The following is a 15,000-nucleotide window of genomic DNA, read 5'->3' as shown; positions in this document are numbered from 1 at the left end:
GCTTTGAACATGCTCAATACTAAACGCTTTCTCATACTTTACAAAGCTGGTTTTAGTTTTCCCGTTGCCCAGCATTTGGCTCCAGTGTTTCCTACTGAACATGCCCGTTATAAACCCTTTGCAGCCAACCGGGGTTTCTCCATCGGTATTGGTGACGTGACCCCAGGCCAGGGTCTGCTGAAGGCCAAACAGGACCTGCTGGATGGAGGCTATGCCAAGTGTGACGAGTACATCGAGGCCCTGAAGACGGGCAAACTGCAGCAGCAGCCAGGCTGCACGGCTGAGGAGACGCTGGAGGTATATCCTTAGACTAGATGACTCAGCTCAGTCACTTTTCTCAATTTGATGTACCAAGAGGATGTGATTATTCAAGTCAGGATTCACTGCTGAGGAGACCGTGGAGATACTATAAACACAAGTCAGGATTCACTGCTGAGGAGACTGTGGACATACTATATAAACACAAGATAACCAATCAGATTAGTATCCTTTTACATTTCATGAAGTCAATTAGAGCTGTAGTGGCTTCCTTTCCTCTTTACCATAGCCACTGCCCAAGCCTGAAGCGGGGTTGTTTGGTACGCATACAGTCCCACACTCAAGGTTTCCAAACGGCCAAACATTCCATGACATCCAGGGAAATGGTGCAACAAAAATGTTTATTCTTCTTATAAACTAACAAAGAAATGATTCTCCAATCAACTTAAAGCATAGATTACTGGATATGGAAAACACATATTATGACCTGTCTGTCTGGTCAAAAAACTATACTGCTCCCACATCTAGCAAGGACTTCCTCTCCCGAAGGCTTCCAACTTCCTGCCTTTATCCTAACACACTTACCACAATACAATGAACAGGCAAGAGGGGGGGCCAAAAACTGAGTTACACTAACAACAAATGAATATATCTCAATCAGGTAAATATACATCATAAAGGTATATTAATATTTCATCATGTACATTAATATTTAATATATTTACACAAATGTACATGGAGCTCCGTATGTTCAGTCTTTTGTACAGATATGTCAGAATCGGCTCTAACTGGAGCCTTTCAGTGGTGTTTGTTTAAAGGATATAGTTAAGCACAATGAGGACGTCTCCCTTCACCTGAAGCCTGTCTTTACCTCACGCTTGGTCCCAACTGAAACAATCCCCCACCCGCCTAAAACTAGATGATATTTCTGCTATCCCCAAATCAAACAACTCCCCCCCCCCCCCCCCCCCCCCTTAAACTAGCTGATATTTCTGGGATCCCCAAATCAAACACCCCCCTTAAACTAGCTGATATTTCTGCTATCCCCAAATCAAACACCCCCCCCCCCCCTTAAACTAGCTGATATTTCTGCTATCCCCAAATCAAACACCCCCCTTAAACTAGATGATACTTCTGGTATCCCCAAATCAAACAGCCACCATGAGCTTTGTTTGTCTGGCTGATGTCTGGCGCTCCTTCTAGACCAGCTACTGTATCTATTGTCTGGCGCTCCTTCTAGACCAGCTACTGTATCTATTGCCTGGTGCTCCTTCTAGACCAGCTACTGTATCTATTGTCTGGCGCTCCTTCTAGACCAGCTACTGTATCTATTGTCTGGCTGATGTCTGGTGCTCCTTCTATACCAGCTACTGTATATATTGTCTGGTGCTCCTTCTAGACCAGCTACTGTATCTATTGTCTGGCTGATGTCTGTCTGATGTCTGGGGCTCTTTCTAGACCAGCTACTGTATCTATTGTCTGGCTTATGTCTGGCATTCCTTCTAGACCAGCTACTGTATCTGATGTCTGGCTGATGTCTGGCGCTCCTTCTAGACCAGCTACTGTATCTATTGTCTGGTGCTCCTTCTAGACCAGCTACTGTATCTATTGTCTGGCGCTCCTTCTAGACCAGCTACTGTATCTATTGTCTGTTGCTCCTTCTAGACCAGCTACTGTATCTATTGTCTGTTGCTCCTTCTAGACCAGCTACTGTATCTATTGTCTGTCTGATGTCTGGCGCTCCTTCTAGAACAGCTACTGTATCTATTGTCTGGTGCTCCTTCTAGACCAGCTACTGTATCTATTGTCTGGCTGATGTCTGGCGCTTCTTCTAGACCAGCTACTGTATCTATTGTCTGGTGCTCCTAGACCAGCTACTGTATCTGATGTCTGGGGCTCCTTCTAGACCAGCTACTGTATCTATTGCCTGTCTGATGTCTGGTGCTCCTTCTAGACCAGATACTGTATCTATTGCCTGTCTGATGTCTGGTGCTCCTTCTAGACCAGCTACTGTATCTATTGTCTGGTTCTCCTTCTAGACCAGCTACTGTATCTATTGCCTGGCTAATATCTGGTGCTCCTTCTAGACCAGCTACTGTATCTATTGTCTGGCGCTCCTTCTAGACCAGCTACTGTATCTATTGCCTGGCTAATATCTGGTGCTCCTTCTAGACCAGCTACTGTATCTGATGTCTGGCTCTCCTTCTAGACCAGCTCCTTCAGTCTGGTGGCCTTTTGAAACCAGGTAGATCATCATCTCTGCTTCAGACTGATGTGAGGAGGAGAGATAGTGCTTTCTTTTTAATGGTGGGTCTATTTAGGAGGTTTTTCTATTATCTGTGGTTTAGAGTGATAATGATGTGTCTCTCAACAGGCCCTCATCCTGAAGGAGCTGTCTGTTATCAGAGACCATGCCGGCAGCGCCTGCCTCAGAGAACTGGACAAGACCAACAGTCCTCTGATTATGGCTCTGTGTGGCTCCAAAGGTAGGTCAACTAACCAGCAGCGGAGGTTTAAATGCTGCCCTTTACCACACACACACTGTCACACACACATATACACTAATCACATGTCAGGAGCTCTGCCTGTACCCACTTCTAATAATAAGGACTAAGTGGTTCTTATTCACTTCAACTAAGACTTCCTGATTCTCTCTGATTTTATTGGCCATTAGACCGTTGTTGTCACGGGAACAGCTAGGCTACACTCTAACGTTTGTTTTATGGATTATTAGGGGTAGTACTGACCTGTAGCTGACCTGTATGCTAATATAGCCATTTATAATAGCCTTATTTCATTTTTTCCCTGCTTTAGGCTCTTTAATTATCTGTTTATGGTAGGATGTACAGTATAGTTTATTGTCCAGGACTAAACAATATGCTCAATGGAGATTCTCCACAGATTTCAAAAGCTTAATTTCTCTACCTTGAGCCGCCTCCAACATCGTTTTAGAGAATTTGGCAGTACTTCCAACCTTGCAAGCCTTGCAAATAAATAAAAAAGTCTGTGTCCAGGAAACCAGCCCATGAGTTTAAGGCTGGGGTCGGCGACAGGCGGGCTGGTTTAAATACCGGCCTGCAACTTTTTTTGTTGTAAAAATGACTGTAAAATCACCAGGAATTCAACTAAAAAAATGAGTTTCATTTAGATAATCTTTTCCCAAGTATTCCAACGAATTAAGAAAAAAGAGACGTGATCTTGTCTCGATGTGATCAAGGTATGACGTTGTTTGGGGTTTTAGTTGTCAATTTGCAGAGTTCAAAATTGTTATCGTTATGTTCAGGCCCTCCTGACCATTCACTCTGACAAAAATCAGCTCCCGGGGCTGAATCTAGTCTCCCTACCCCTGGTGTAAGGTAAACAAGTTAGTGTAATGGTAAATGCCCTTAAATGCCCTGTACTGAGGTGATAGACTAGTGTCCTGTCCAGGGGGTGTACTGAGGTGATAGACTAGTGTCCTGTCCAGGGGGTGTACTGAGGTGATAGACTAGTGTCCTGTCCAAGGGGTGTACTGAGGAGATAGACTAGTGTCCTGTCCAGGGGGTGTACTGAGGTGATAGACTAGTGTCCTGTCCAGGGGGTGTACTGAGGTGATAGACTAGTGTCCTGTCCAGGGGGTGTACTGAGGTGATAGACTAGTGTCCTGTCCAGGGGTGTACTGAGGTGATAGACTAGTGTCCTGTCCAGGGGGTGTACTGAGGTGATAGACTAGTGTCCTGTCCAGGGGGTGTCCTGAGGAGACAGACTAGTGTCCTGTCCAGGGGGTGTACTGAGGTGATAGACTAGTGTCCTGTCCAGGGGGTGTACTGAGGTGATAGACTAGTGTCCTGTCCAGGGGGTGTACTGAGGTGATAGACTAGTGTCCTGTCCAGGGGGTGTACTGAGGTGATAGACTAGTGTCCTGTCCAGGGGGTGTACTGAGGTGATAGACTAGTGTCCTGTCCAGGGGGTGTACTGAGGTGATAGACTAGTGTCCTGTCCAGGGGGTGTACTGAGGTGATAGACTAGTGTCCTGTCCAGGGGGTGTACTGAGGTGATAGACTAGTGTCCTGTCCAGGGGGTGTACTGAGGTGATAGACTAGTGTCCTGTCCAGGGGTTGTCCTGAGGAGACAGGAGATTCTTCTCCTATGAGCCGTGTTCTGGCTGCTTACTTTTCCCTGTATATGATAGAATGCTTAGGATTTGTTTGTTGTTTTGAGCTGATGATTCAGTAATGCTAATGGTCTTATTTCTTCATCCCTTCCGTAGGATCCTTCATCAACATCTCCCAGATGATCGCCTGCGTGGGCCAGCAGGCTATAAGCGGCTCTCGAGTGCCCGACGGCTTTGAGAACCGCTCGCTGCCACACTTTGAGAAGCACTCTAAAGTAAGAACCTCCTTAAGGTCGTTTATTAACCAGCTGAAATCACCATTATATCTGTCCGGAGTCTCAGGGGCTTCATTCATTCATTCATAACATGAAGAGATTAGGGTGGGCTACCTCCCAAATGGCACCCTATTTCATAGTGCACTCCTTTTGACCAGGCGACTGATGGGGTTCTGGTCAAAAGGAGTGCATTGTAGGAAATGTAGGAAATAGGGGGACATTTGGGACTGAAGCCACTCCTGGAGGACAATGGAAGTAGATATAATTACACATGCAGCAATTTAAAATTATTTTACTGAGTTACAGTTCATATAAGGAGATCAGTCAATGTAAATAAATTCATTAGGCCCTAATCTATGGATTTCACATGACTGTAAATACCGACTGCATTAACATCTGCTAACCATGTGTATGTTACAAATAAGATTTGATTTGATTTGATATGCATCTGTTGGCCGCAGATACCTTTTTTTTTAAAAAGTAGGGGTGTGGATCAGAAAACCAGTCGGTATCTGATGTGACCACCATGCAGCGTGACACATCTCTTTCACATAGAGTTGATCAGGCTGTTGATTTGTGGCCTGTGGAATGTTGCTCCACTCCTCTTCAATGGCTGTGCAAAGTTGCTGGATATTGTCAGGAACTGGAACACGCTGTCATTCACGTCGATCCAGAGCATCCCAAACATGCTCAATGGGTGACATGTCTAGTGAGTATACAGGCCATGGAAGAACTGGGACATTTTCAGCCTCCAGGAATTGTGTACAGATCCTTGCATCATGGGGCAGTGCATTATCATGCTGAAACATGAGGTGAATGGTGGTAGATGAACGGCACGAGAATGGGCCTCAGGATCTCGTCACGTTATCTCTGTGCATTCAAATTGCCATCGATAAAAACCCATTTGCATAACCCCATCGCCACCATGGGGCACTCTGTTCACAACATTAACATCAGCAAACCGCTCGCCCACACAACGCCGTACACGCTGTCTGCCATCTGCCCAGGACAGTTGAAACCGGGATTAATCCGAGACGAGCAGACTTCCTGCCAGTGGCCGTAGATGTGAGCCTTTGCCCACTGAAGTCGATTTATGATGCCGAACTGTTGTCAGGTCAAGACCCTGGTGAGGAAGACGAGCACGCAGATGAGATGGTTTCTGACAGTTTGTGCAGACATTTTTCGTTTGTTCAAACCCACAGTTTCATCAGCTGTCTAGGTGGCTGGTCTCCGACGATCCCGTAGATGACGAAACCAGGTGTGTAGATCCTCGGCTGGCGTGGTTTGCAAAGCCGGTTGGAAGTACTGCCAAATTCTCTAAAACAATGTTGGAGGCGGCTTAAGGTAGACAAATTAACATTTAAATTATTTGGCAACAGCTCTGATGGACATTCCTGCAGTCAGCATTAGGGTTTAATGGCAGGAACCCCGTTACCAAGATTTACTGGAATTTACCGCCCAAAACATCTACATTTAAATAACTGCGGAAAAAAATTGTAAATTATAATAACTTATTTAAACGAACAGCATGGCATATGTTAATATTATTCTATGTCTACATCTGGCTTCTCTACAGCCTCAGGGTGGGGACAGGCGGCCCATCTCGGAGGGGGGGGGCAGACGGCCCATTTTTTTGGGGGGGGGGGGGGACAGACGGCCCGTCTCAGGGTGGGGCCAGACGGCCCGTCTCGGGGTGGGGGGGACAGACGGCCCGTCTCGGGGTGGGGGGGACAGACGGCCCGTCTCGGGGTGGGGGGGACAGACGGCCCGTCTCGGGGTGGGGGGGACAGACGGCCCGTCTCGGGGTGGGGGGACAGACGGCCCGTCTCGGGGTGGGGGGGACAGACGGCCCGTCTCGGGGTGGGGGGGGACAGACGGCCCGTCTCGGGGTGGGGGGGACAGACGGCCCGTCTCGGGGTGGGGGGGGACAGACGGCCCGTCTCGGGGTGGGGGGGGACAGACGGCCCATCTCGGGGTGGGGGGGACAGACGGCCCATCTCGGGGTGGGGGGGACAGACGGCCCATCTCGGGGTGGGGGGGACAGACGGCCCATCTCGGGGGGGGGGGGGGGGGGGGGGGGGGGGCAGATGGCCTAAATCAGTTTTAAAGCATACCTATCACAGGCATATCGTTGCTTTGAATCAGTGGAGCGCTTTCTCAGTCTTTCTCTTTCTCTCTCTCTCTCCATCATCTCCATTCAAATTGCATCCAACATAGATAATCCTGTTCTAGATTTATATATATAGCCCCATTTTATAGATGTCTGAGCCTACCTCGTTCAGGTAATAAATTGAATGCAGTTATTAGCCTTATATTTAATGGGTTATATATAATAAGCTTCTAGCTGACAGCCTCTGTCTCTTGCGCAATATGCAGGCACCTGTCGGCCGCTGGTCTCTGCTTAAAAAACACTCCTTACTTCTAGGAGTTCCATGCAGGCACCTGTCGGCCGCTGGTCTCTGCTTAAAAAACACTCCCTACTTCTAGGAGTTCCATGCAGGCACCTGTCGGCCGCTGGTCTCTCCTTAAAAAACACTCCTTACTTCTAGGAGTTCCATGCAGGCACCTGTCGGCCGCTGGTCTCTCCTTAAAAAACACTCCCTACTTCTAGGAGTTCCATGCAGGCACCTGTCGGCCGCTGGTCTCTCCTTAAAAAACACTCCCTACTTCTAGGAGTTCCATGCAGGCACCTGTCGGCCGCTGGTCTCTCCTTAAAAAACACTCCCTACTTCTAGGAGTTCCATGCAGGCACCTGTCGGCCGCTGGTCTCTCCTTAAAAAACACTCCTTACTTCTAGGAGTTCCATGCAGGCACCTGTCGGCCGCTGGTCTCTCCTTAAAAAACACTCCCTACTTCTAGGAGTTCCATGCAGGCACCTGTCGGCCGCTGGTCTCTCCTTAAAAAACACTCCTTACTTCTAGGAGTTCCATGCAGGCACCTGTCGGCCGCTGGTCTCTCCTTAAAAAACACTCCTTACTTCTAGGAGTTCCATGCAGGCACCTGTCGGCCGCTGGTCTCTCCTTAAAAAACACTCCTTACTTCTAGGAGTTCCATGCAGGCACCTGTCGGCCGCTGGTCTCTCCTTAAAAAACACTCCTTACTTCTAGGACTTCCATGCAGGCAAAGCTAGACTAGAATAGCTTGCTATTTTAGCATTTCTATTTTAGCATTTCTATAGTCTGCGTGTGCTGCACCAGAATGACATGTTCTCTCCTTGCTTTGTCGTGGTTTGAATGATGTACATGTTATACAGTAGACTACATTAATACCGTTCCTACTCAAAGAGATTAGCCTACTGGAGCTGGTTTCATTTATTTACCCAAGAGAGCATATAGCTAGCTATATCAAAGGGCTTTTGTTTTTCTGTCGATGCGTAATGTGCAGTAGACTTTTCCCACATTTTGTTACGTTAGTCTTTTCTAAAAATTGATGAAATTATTTTTTGCCCCTCATCAATCTACACACAACACCCCATAATGACATCACAATACCCCATAATGACATCACAATACCCCATAATGACATCACAATACCCCATAATGACATCACAATACCCCATAATGACATCACAATACCCCATAATGACATCACAATACCCCATAATGACATCACAATACCCCATAATGACAAAGCGGAAAAACAAGTTTTTGCAAATAAACAGAAATACCTTATTTACATAAGTATTCAGACCCTTTGCTATGAGACTTGAAATTGAGCTCAGGTGCATCCTGTTTCCATTGATCATCCTTTATGTTTCTACAACTTGATTGGATTCAATCTGTGGTAAATTCAATTGATTGGACATGATTTGGAAAGGTACACACCTGTCTATATAAGGTCCCACAGCTGACAGTGCATGTCAGAACAAAACCAAGCCATGAGGTAGAAGCCATTGTCCGTAGAGCTCCGAGACAGGATTGTGTCGAGGCTCAGATCTGGGGAAGTGTACCAAAATGTGTCTGCAGCATTGAAGATCCCCAAGAACACAGTGGCCTCCATCATTCTTAAATGGAAGAAGTTTGGAACCACCAAGACTCTTCCTAGAGCTGGCCGCCCAGCCAAACTGAGCAATCAGGGGAGAAAGGCCTCGGTCATGGACCAAGAACCCGATGGTCACTCTTACAGAGCTACAGAGTTCCTCTGTGGAGATGGGAGAACCTTCCAGAAGGACAACCATCTCTGCAGCACTCCACCAATCAGGCCTTTATGGTAGAGTGGCCAGACGGAAGCCACTACTCAGTAAAAAGCACATGACAGCCCGTTTGAAGTTTGTCAAAAGGCCCCTAAAGGACTCAGACCCTGCGAAACAAGATTCTCTGACATAATGAAACCAAGATTGAACTCTTTTTAGCCCGAATGCCAAGCTTCACATCTGGAGGAAACCTGGCAGTATCCCTACGGTGAAGCATGGTGGTGGCAGCATCCCTACGGTGAAGCATGGTGGTGGCGGCATCGTGCTGTGAGGATATTATTCAAAGGCAGGGACTGGGAGACTAGTCGGGATGCGGCGGATTGAGACACACACACAGCCTGATGCAAAAACAATCTCTAGCTTAAACCGATGGATTTCGATGGGAATCAATTAGATTTTCTCGAACCTGCAGAAATTGTAGGCTAAGAGTTGAAAAACGTTCAAACGTTCATTGATGTTTCTCCTTCCTAGCAGTAAACAACATCTCTCCAGCTGGCTCAGTCAGAGCCATTTGTTTGCTCTGACAGGGGATGAATCCCGAAATGGCAACCCTTTTCCCTACTTAGTGCACTAGTGTTGACCAAGGCTCTGTGGGGCCCTGGTCAGAAGTAGTACACTCTACAGTAATAGTGAATAGGGTGACATTTGGGACACGTACGGGGCCTTTTATAATGTCGTAACACCCCTCTCTCTCTCTGTCTCTCTGTCTCTCTCTCTCTCTCTGTGTGTGTCGTGTCACAGCTTCCTGCAGCTAAAGGGTTTGTAGCTGACAGCTTTTATTCAGGCCTGACGCCGACCGAGTTCTTTTTCCACACTATGGCTGGTCGAGAGGGCTTGGTGGACACCGCTGTTAAAACAGCGGAGACCGGATACATGCAGGTAACACACACACACACACACACACACACCGCTGGGCTGCTGCCTGCTGCACCGTACCCAACACCCTCTGCTCTCTGTTTGTATTCAAGAAAAGAGGGAACAACGTGTGCTCCCTACAGATCTAAATCTTATCAGGCTCCCTCTTGAGTAGTTATCTCCTAGGGCAGGACTATTCAACTCTGACCCTATGAGGTCCGGAGCCTGCTGGCTTTCTGTTCTACCTGATCATTAATATCACCCCACCTGGTGTCCCAGGTCTAAATCAGGCCCTGATCATTAATATCACCCCACCTGGTGTCCCAGGTCTAAATCAGGCCCTGATCATTAATATCACCCCACCTGGTGTCCCAGGTCTAAATCAGGCCCTGATCATTCATATCACCCACCTGGTGTCCCAGGTCTAAATCAGGCCCTGATCATTAATATCACCCACCTGGTGTCCCAGGTCTAAATCAGGCCCTGATCATTAATATCACCCCACTTGGTGTCCCAGGTCTAAATCAGGCCCTGATCATTAATATCACCCCACTTGGTGTCCCAGGTCTAAATCAGGCCCCGATCATTAATATCACCCACCTGGTGTCCCAGGTCTAAATCAGGCCCTGATCATTAATATCACCCCACCTGGTGTCCCAGGTCTAAATCAGGCCCTGATCATTAATATCACCCCACCTGGTGTCCCAGGTCTAAATCAGGCCCTGATCATTCATATCACCCACCTGGTGTCCCAGGTCTAAATCAGGCCCTGATCATTAATATCACCCACCTGGTGTCCCAGGTCTAAATCAGGCCCTGATCATTAATATCACCCCACCTGGTGTCCCAGGTCTAAATCAGGCCCTGATCATTAATATCACCCCACCTGGGGTCCCAGGTCTAAATCAGGCCCTGATCATTACAGTGAAAACAACATGCAGTGGGGCCCTGGTTTGGTGGTCCAGAGTTGAGGGTCCTGAGGGGTGTGTTGTTGATGTGTTCAGATCAGAACAGCTCACCATCTGACTAATGGCACATAGCAGAGGAAGGGTGTTGAGTGGTCACACACACACACACACACACGGTGACACAACAAGCAGGATTAAAGAGGCCTATCTGTTGTTGAGTCATCCTCTGATCTGTTCTTCTGTGGTGGATGTGTTGCGTGTCAACAGAGGCGTCTGGTGAAGTCGCTGGAGGACCTGTGTTCCCAGTATGATCTGACGGTACGGAGCTCCACTGGTGACATCATCCAGTTTGTCTACGGGGGGGACGGCCTGGACCCGGCCGCCATGGAGGGGAAAGATGAGCCGTTGGAGTTCAACAGAGTTCTGGACAACATCCGGGTGAGTCACACACGTGTTGCGGCACTACTTAATCTCACACACAGAGACACACACACACAGAGACACACACACACAGAGACACACACACACAGAGACACACACACACAGAGACACACACACAGAGACACACACACAGAGACACACACACAGAGACACACACACAGATACAGAGAGAGAGACACACACACACAGAGACACACACACAGAGACACACACACACACAGAGACGCACACACACACACACAGAGACGCACACACACACACACAGAGACACACACACAGAGACACACACACACACAGAGACGCACACACACACACACACACAGAGACGCACACACACACACACAGAGACGCACACACACACAGAGACGCACACACACACAGAGACACACACACACACAGAGACACAAACACACAGAGACACACACACAGATACAGAGAGAGAGACACGCGCACACAGAGACACACGCAGACGCTCACACACACACACACACAGAGACACACACACACACAGAGACACACACACACACACAGAGACACAAACACACAGAGACACACACACAGATACAGAGAGAGAGACACGCGCACACAGAGACACACGCAGACGCTCACACACACACACACACAGAGACGTACACACACACAGAGACACACGCAGACGCTCACACTCACACACCCATTATTCTCTTAGTCCTCACCTGTCGTCAGTCTGGCAACAACAACATAAACAATCCTACATTTTAAAGTACCAGGCTTCAGAATGTGCAGACGGTGAGATGAGGATTTACCCAGCATGCCTGTTGTCATCTCTATGTGTGTGTGTTGGTGATGCAGGTCAGCTGTTTGTTCACCCGCCCACAGTTACTAATAACACATCCGCACTCCTCCCTCCATCACTCCATACCTCCATCCCTCTATCCCTCCTCCCTCCATCCCTCCTCCCTCCATCCCTCCATCACTCCTCTTCCCTCCATCACTCCTTCCTTCATCCCTCTATCCATCCTGCCTCCATCCCTCTGTCCCTCCTCCCTCCATCATTCTCTCTCCATCCCTCCTCTCTCCATCCCTCCTCTCTCCATCCCTCTATCCTTCCTCCCTCCATCCATTTCCCTCTATCCCTCCTCTCTCTATCCCTCCTCTCTCCATCCCTCTATCCCTCCTCTCTTCATCCCTCTATCCCTCCTCTCTCCATCCCTCTATCCCTCCATCCCTCTATCCCTCCATCCCTCATCCCTCTATCCCTCCTCCCTCTATCCCTCTATACCTCTATCCCTCAATCCCTCCATACCTCTCTCCCTCCTCCATCCTTCCATCCCCAGTCTGTCCATACGTGTTCAGAGCAGCCAGCCCTCAGTAAGAATGAGTTGGTCCTGACAGCAGAGTCCATCATGAAGAGGAGTGACTTCAAGTGCTGCCGAGACAGCTTCCTCGAGGTAAATAACTATCACTTATCCACTTGACTGCTTCTATGTCTTGCATTCAAAATGGCACCCTATTCCCTACATAGTGCACTTTAACCAGAGCCCTGGTCGAAAGTAGTGCACTGCATACCGTATGGAATAGGGAGCCGTTTGGGACCAGACTATATTATTGATTTTAGATCTATTATCAAGAGTAATGTTACAGCGTATAGACCTATATCAGTAATGTCCCGCCTATAGACCTATATCAGTAATGTCCCAGCCTATAGACCTATATCAGTCATCAGTAATGTCCCAGCCTATAGACCTATATCAGTCATCATCAGTAATGTCCCAGCCTATAGACCTATATCAATCATCAGTAATGTCCCAGCCTATAGACCTATATCAGTCATCAGTAATGTCCCAGCCTATAGACCTATATCAGTCATCAACAGTAATGTCCCAGCCTATAGATCTATATCAGTCATCAACAGTAATGTCCCAGCCTATAGACCTATATCAAACAACAGTAATGTCCCAGCCTATAGATCTAGATCAGTCATCAGTAATGTCCCAGCCTATAGACCTATATCAGTCATCAACAGTAATGTCCCAGCCTATAGACCTATATCAGTCATCATCAGTAATGTCCCAGCCTATAGACCTATATCAGTCATCAACAGTAATGTCCCAGCCTATAGACCTATATCAGTCATCAGTAATGTCCCAGCCTATAGACCTATATCAGTCATCAACAGTAATGTCCCAGCCTATAGACCTATATCAGTCATCAACAGTAATGTCCCAGCCTATAGACCTATATCAGTCATCATCAGTAATGTCCCAGCCTATAGACTTATATCAGTCATCAACAGTAATGTCCCAGCCTATAGACTTATATCAGTCATCATCAGTAATGTCCCAGCCTATAGACTTATATCAGTCATCAACAGTAATGTCCCAGCCTATAGACCTATATCAGTCATCAGTAATGTCCCAGCCTATAGACCTATATCAGTCATCAACAGTAATGTCCCAGCCTATAGACCTATATCAGTCATCAATAATGTCCCAGCCTATATACCTATATCAGTCATCAACAGTAATGTCCCAGCCTATAGACCTATATCAGTCATCAACAGTAATGTCCCAGCCTATAGACCTATATCAGTCATCAGTAATGTCCCAGCCTATAGACCTATATCAATCAACAGTAATGTCCCAGCCTATAGACCTATATCAGTCATCAGTAATGTCCCAGCCTATAGACCTATATCAGTCATCATCAGTAATGTCCCAGCCTATAGACCTATATCAGTCATCAACAGTAATGTCCCAGCCTATAGACCTATATCAGTCATCAATAATGTCCCAGCCTATAGACCTATATCAGTCATCATCAGTAATGTCCCAGCCTATAGACCTATATCAGTCATCAACAGTAATGTCCCAGCCTATAGACTTATATCAGTCATCATCAGTAATGTCCCAGCCTATAGACCTATATCAGTCATCAGTAATGTCCCAGCCTATAGACCTATATCAGTCATCAACAGTAATGTCCCAGCCTATAGACTTATATCAGTCATCAACAGTAATGTCCCAGCCTATAGACCTATATCAATCAACAGTAATGTCCCAGCCTATAGACCTATATCAGTCATCAGTAATGTCCCAGCCTATATACCTATATCAGTCATCATCAGTAATGTCCCAGCCTATAGACCTATATCAGTCATCAGTAATGTCCCAGCCTATATACCTATATCAGTCATCATCAGTAATGTCCCAGCCTATAGACCTATATCAGTCATCAGTAATGTCCCAGCCTATATACCTATATCAGTCATCATCAGTAATGTCCCAGCCTATAGACCTATATCAGTCATCAACAGTAATGTCCCAGCCTGGGCTCTATATAGGGACTAGTGTTGACCTGGGCCCATTGGGCTCTATATAGGGACTAGTGTTGACCTGGGCCCATTGGGCTCTATATAGGGACTAGTGTTGACCTGGGCCCGTTGGGCTCTATATAGGGACTAGTGTTAACCTAGTCACATTGGGCTCTATATAGGGACTAGTGTTAACCTGGGCCCATTGGGCTCTATATAGGGACTAGTGTTAACCTGGGCCCATTGGGCTCTATATAGGGACTAGTGTTAACCTGGGCCCATTGGGCTCTATATAGGGACTAGTGTTGACCTGGGCCCGTTGGGCTCTATATAGGGACTAGTGTTAACCTAGTCACATTGGGCTCTATATAGGGACTAGTGTTTACCTGGGCCCATTGGGCTCTATATAGGGACTAGTGTTTACCTGGGCCCATTGGGCTCTATATAGGGACTAGGGGACTAGTGTTAACCTGGGCCCATTGGGCTCTATATAGGGACTAGTGTTAACCTAGTCACATTGGGCTCTATATAGGGACTAGTGTTGACCTGGGCCCGTTGGGCTCTATATAGGGACTAGTGTTAACCTAGTCACATTGGGCTCTATATAGGGACTAGTGTTAACCTGGGCCCATTGGGCTCTATATAGGGACTGGGGTGACATTTAGGACACAGACCTATATTATGGT

General features: G+C 47.3%; 1 protein-coding gene across 2 annotated transcripts in view; it reads left to right on the top strand.

Annotated features, from left to right (window-relative positions):
- LOC118943825 (DNA-directed RNA polymerase III subunit RPC1) overlaps positions 1–15,000 on the top strand; it is a 68,356-nt gene that overhangs the window by 24,123 nt on the left and 29,233 nt on the right. For both annotated transcript variants that reach the window (XM_090217739.1, XM_090217738.1), the window contains exons 16-21: positions 125–297; positions 2,633–2,744; positions 4,508–4,626; positions 9,560–9,697; positions 10,849–11,019; positions 12,339–12,452. In XM_090217739.1, the coding sequence (XP_090073865.1) occupies positions 125–297; positions 2,633–2,744; positions 4,508–4,626; positions 9,560–9,697; positions 10,849–11,019; positions 12,339–12,452 (827 nt within the window). The remainder of the gene's footprint in view (positions 1–124; positions 298–2,632; positions 2,745–4,507; positions 4,627–9,559; positions 9,698–10,848; positions 11,020–12,338; positions 12,453–15,000) is intronic.

This window comes from Oncorhynchus mykiss, chromosome 23 (assembly GCF_057628025.1).
Source record: "Oncorhynchus mykiss isolate SJ-2025 chromosome 23, ASM5762802v1, whole genome shotgun sequence".
Lineage (NCBI taxonomy): Eukaryota > Metazoa > Chordata > Actinopteri > Salmoniformes > Salmonidae > Oncorhynchus > Oncorhynchus mykiss.
This window is presented reverse-complemented; position numbering and strand designations above follow the sequence as displayed.